This window comes from Octodon degus, unplaced genomic scaffold (genome assembly GCF_000260255.1).
Source record: "Octodon degus isolate 3935 unplaced genomic scaffold, OctDeg1.0 scaffold00060, whole genome shotgun sequence".
Taxonomy (NCBI): Eukaryota; Metazoa; Chordata; class Mammalia; order Rodentia; family Octodontidae; genus Octodon; species Octodon degus.
The window spans coordinates 12,987,862-12,992,986 of record NW_004524636.1 but is presented as its reverse complement, the minus strand read 5'-3'; the positions used below and the strand labels follow the sequence as shown (position 1 = coordinate 12,992,986).

Genomic DNA, 5,125 nt, shown 5'->3' with positions numbered 1-5,125 from the left:
AAGGAAATGAATGGCACCAGATAATGGAACTCAGGATAGGGTGACAAGACTGGAGGTCTCATTCACGGAAGCAGCTGAGGGGGCATTTGGCTCCCACTGAGGTAGTATTCTTGAGGTAACATGTTGGGAAGAAGCTCCATACATCATGCCTTAATGTAAAGCATCAAAAACAGCCTTAAAAATGCACTTGCTATGCTCTTCTCTTGAGTATCTATGAGCCCTGAGCTGCCCACAGTCTTAGCAGGTAATAGGAGACCCAGTGCACTGAAGGCTGGTACAGTTCTCAGACCAATCAGATGCCTCTTTCCTCTATCCTCAGAATGAGAAGCAAGCTCTAAAGCTGCCCAAGGTCCACCCTCATGCCATTTCTGATGGGAGATCTCCATGACTACTGAGTATCCTTATAGAGGATTCCTCTAGCATCCTTTCTTCTTCAAAGACCAATGTCGCTCCACTTCCAACACAGATCCTTGGCTCCCAGCAGCCAATTTATTTCAGTAACCATGTGGATTCATACTCTACTTCTAGAAGTGCCACATCCAATAATTTGGACGCAAGAAACAGGAGAAAATCTAAACAGGGTCCACTTCTTTGCCCATCTACAAAGTCAGTTCAAGATATGTGTAGATTCTAAATTTAGCTACTTGGCTTTTTTTTTTTTTTTTGGAGGTAAAATTCAAATAACTTAAAATCTACTATTTTTAAATGTACAACTCAGTGTCAGTTATTATGTCTACAATGCTGTGCAATGTTACATCTTTTAAGTTTTCAAATATTTCCATCTCCCGCAGCTTCTTCTGTTTTTTACATTCTCTTTTCATTGCTCTTCCTAGATGTATTTAGAGGGGAATGCTGCTGCACCACAAAATAATGCTACTGCCTTCAAATACTTTTCCATGGCAGCTAATAAGGTATGTTCTCAACCCACTACTGTGAACACATACAAACAACTGGCTTTTATTATGTGCAGATTGGTGCCCAAGAGTTTACTTCAAAGTCCCAAGCCCAGATAATGGGCCTAGCAGGAGTTTTAGGTCCTGGAGAAACACAGTAACTTTGACAATGAACTACAGAGGTAAAGCGGAAGGAGGTACAAACATGTGTTTCTGATACATGGGGAAGGGCAGTGACTTGTGTCACCCTAGCAGCGACTGACTGGAGGCCAGACAACGAGTCAGTTTTGCTCTCTCCTGCGCAATAGGTGAAGCCATCTAGCTCAGGAATGGGAAATGAAAGATGAGGGCAGAAGACTGGAAAACTCGTCTGCTAATAGCCATAAGCCTAGGACAAAACCAAGCAGGAAAGGTCTAGTTTGCTCCAGTCAGATCTGAGCTTCCATTGTCCTAGGCAGGTGGCCATGACACAGTGATTAAAAACAAGGTTCTGGAGACAGACTCCTTGGCTTGTATGCCAGCTCTACAATGGTGTGTCTGTGTGACCATGGGCACTTAGCCTTCTGTGTCTCCCTTCCTCCACCTGTAAGATGAGAATATAAAATTTGGCTGATGATGATGATGTCTGGATTGAAGGATTTAGTATATATGTGTCTTACATTATAAAACACTCAAAACAGTGTCCAACACATGTAAGTGTTGTGTATCCATTATTGTCTTTCACTGTCTGAAGCCCATTAGGTAGAATGAACATCAAAGCAGATCCAAGGCAGAAATGATTGGAATTATAAGGAAATATAGAAATGTTGTAGTGGTCAGCCCTCCACACCCCAGGTTCTACCTCCCTGGGTTCAACCAACTATGGAACAAAAGTTTAATAAAACATTACATCTGTATTGAATATCTGCAGGCTTTTCTTGTCATTACTCCCTAAATAATTGCATATAACTGGTTATATAGCCTTTATATTGACAGATGATTTCAAGAATACAGGAAGATATGTGTATATTATGTACAAACATATAAGGACATCTGGGAATTCTGTTATCTGGGGAGTCCTGGAGCCATGACCCCTCACATCCTGTGGGAGGACTGTGTTAAAATCTTTTCCTTTGCTGTTCAGCTCTGTGAGGGTGACATCAGAAAAAGAAATTAATAAGCTATTCTAAATCTATTTTTTTTAATTTTTAAGAGATCACAAAAAGTAAAAAAAAAATACAGATAATACCAAATTTCACTAAACAAAATAATAGGAATTCAACAATGTTTGTTATATTGTACAACATTGTCTTCAACTAGTTGTTTAGGTTATCAGCTATAAGTGTGCAAAATTGGAGGGGGGAGTTATAAGAAATTAAAAAGGAGAAGGAAAGAAAAAAGATTTAAGCATTAACTGCTCCCTTCAGCAGACCAGCAGAAATCAACAGTACAATTACCCAACTTTCCTGCACTGTAAATTCTTTTAATGTATAAACCACTTTCTCATCCTAGCATCTCATCAATCAGCTTTTGGCAACTGGCCTTGATATATTTTCTATCCCCAAGAATAGGAAGTATTTTGTTCTCTTGGAATTTCATAGTTCAACACTTGCAGTAAAAATGTTTTCAAATTGAGGAACATTTTCAACTATTCTCAGGCTTTAAAAGCCTGCATGCTGCTTAGGAACATGTTTATAAATGAGTAGCATGTCAGGATTGCTCTTGTGATGTAAATTATCGGGAAGGCTAGTACTACCCCCCCCCTCCATAATATAGTAATTTATGCACAACTTTTGCTCAGCAAAACAATTATCTGAAGCACCATTAGATAAGGAGGACCAGGAAGGACAGGCCATAACGGAAGTATCTGAAAAAACCTTTTATAATCTGGCAGATAATGTTGATTTGTCTGCCTAAAAGAATATCAGGTGCCATGTGGGGCCCACCCCCAGGGTGCACTGACAGGGCAATTGAGACTGGGTGTGGTGGAGCATGCCTGTAATCCCATTGCTTGGAAGGCTGAAAACAAGTGGATCATTACAAGTCTGATGTGCTTAGTGAGGTCCTGTAGACCCTGTACTAAATACACAAATTTCAAAAATAATAATAATAAAGAATGTCAGGAAATCGGGTCTGTAAATTAGCCTTAACTATTCAGAGCTTGGTAGCTAGCAGTGATCTCAGTTACACATATGCTAAACCTGAGTTTTCTGGTTTTGTTTTTTGTTTTACAAAGGAAGCCTAAAATTGTACTTAAGGCAACTATTCTGAATGCCATGAGGTGGATACTGACACAAACTCCTACTTTTTAATTTTGTTTGAAATTTATACCTGTGACAGGACACAAAATGGCCAATTTTACTACCTCTTTTGTATTATTCACTTGCAAACTTTTTATGTAAAAACAAAATATTTATGTGACATTGAGCCCATCTTGGATGACACTCCTCTGGCTCTGTCTCACAGCTCTGGACACATCAGACCCAATTCCATCTCCTCACATTTGTTTTATCCTCAAAAGTCCCACAGTCCAGACCCTATTCAGCCCAAGAGCAAAGCTCAGTCCTCTGTCTTCTTTCCCCAAAGCTGTCCTACATGCCTTGGGTAACTTAGTATCTTCCTTCTAAATTTTCCCCTATTCATTCTTTATCCTGCAGCTTCCTACTTTCTGATTTCTTCCCTACTGTCTGGTTCCAAGTCTCATCACCTCAAGGAGGACAAGGTCCTAGTCAATAGCTAAGTTCATTTAAATATTTGGCAAATGAATACTATTCCCAGATTTCTATCAGCCTAAGTAAGACCATTTTTAAACCCAAGTGAGGAAGCTACATACTGATGGTTTCCTACACATATGTTGTATTTGGCTCAGAAATATTTTTAAAGTCTGTAAACTTCACATCAAAATGTGAAAATTCAGATATTTTCATGGCTCACTGGTGCAATGACTGGGTATTTCATGCCATGGTGTAAACTGCACGTCCATCCAACCTTATCATGATTTTGTTGTATTACCCATATGACATGGGGGGAACATTATGCATTTTGCTTTAAAAAAAAAAAAAGACAAGAGTTAACCACATCTGACTATAACCCATGTGATAACAAGTGGCTGGCGCTCTGCTGTCTTTAGACAAGGCAGGTACGCTCTGGTTTGGCCTGGCCTCTGCCTCCCTCTCCATCACCTGGCCTACATTGCTGATATGGCTTCTGGAGATACTTGAAAAGGAATAGGTATTCTGGGCTCCCAACTGTTGATGACTAATCCAGTGAGCTTCTGGTTTCCCAGGAACTTCCTCAGAGAAGCAAAACACTGTGTCCCATCTATTCTAATTTTCTTACTCTTGCCCTCTTCCGTCTCTCCTCTCACTTTCATTTGCTTCCCCTCTCATTTTCCTCAATATCTAAATGAAGCTAGGTAGAAGATAGGCCCTCTAGATTTTGCCAAATTAGTCACATTAGGTCTTTCAACTCCCCACACAGAGTACAGGACTCATAGAAGCCACAAGTAAAAGTGGCCAGGAAAAAAGTAAGAAGAGAGCAGTTAAGAATTCTTAGGATAGTGGGTCCACTTTGATATGCACAGGCTCAAAGTTTGGAATCTTGAAACAGTATTTAAAATATACCTTCTCTATTTTTGTGCCACTCTATGTCAATGAGGTATATCCTGGTTGCGTCAATAATAGCAATATTTAGACAGTAAGAAGAAATCTGGAGAATTTTCTATCAGAAATTAATTTCCTGGGGAAATACCTGTGAGACAAACCTACATATCTGCTGAAAGAAAAATCAAGTGACTACTATTGGCCTCTTACATGGTCAACTGAGAATGAAATGCATAAGAGATGAAAGAAAAGAAAGGTGTTTTAGTTGGGGAAGCCATTTGTGGGGCTTAGTCCTTACCTGGGATTGATTTGTGAACTATCTATATATTTGAACTTGTGTAAGTTATCCATTATCTTCAAGTACTAAATATGCAGAATAACCTCTTCAGTATTCAGAATGTTAGTCAAAAGAATAGGCAGTAGTTGAGCATCAAGTGAAAAAGAAAACATCAGTGATCTTACAAGCAGTCAAATTTTGACAAAGAAGCACATGTGCACAGTGCTTTCCTGGCTAGACTGAAATCCACACAGCCTCTAATGTTATTTGATCTTTTAGGTCAACCTCTTTGACCAAAGTGGGCAATTGACAGGATTGACTTTGCCTTTCTGGAAAACTCCTATATAGTCTTTAAGATGCAGCTCAAAGGCCAC

At 39.5% G+C, this 5,125-nt stretch overlaps 1 protein-coding gene across 1 annotated transcript in view; it reads left to right on the top strand.

Annotated features, from left to right (window-relative positions):
• The window catches only part of Sel1l2 (SEL1L2 ERAD E3 ligase adaptor subunit), an 89,464-nt gene that overhangs the window by 70,098 nt on the left and 14,241 nt on the right, over window positions 1-5,125 (top strand). The window contains 1 exon segment of the mRNA XM_023718575.1: window positions 834-911. Within this exon segment, the coding sequence (XP_023574343.1) occupies window positions 834-911 (78 nt within the window).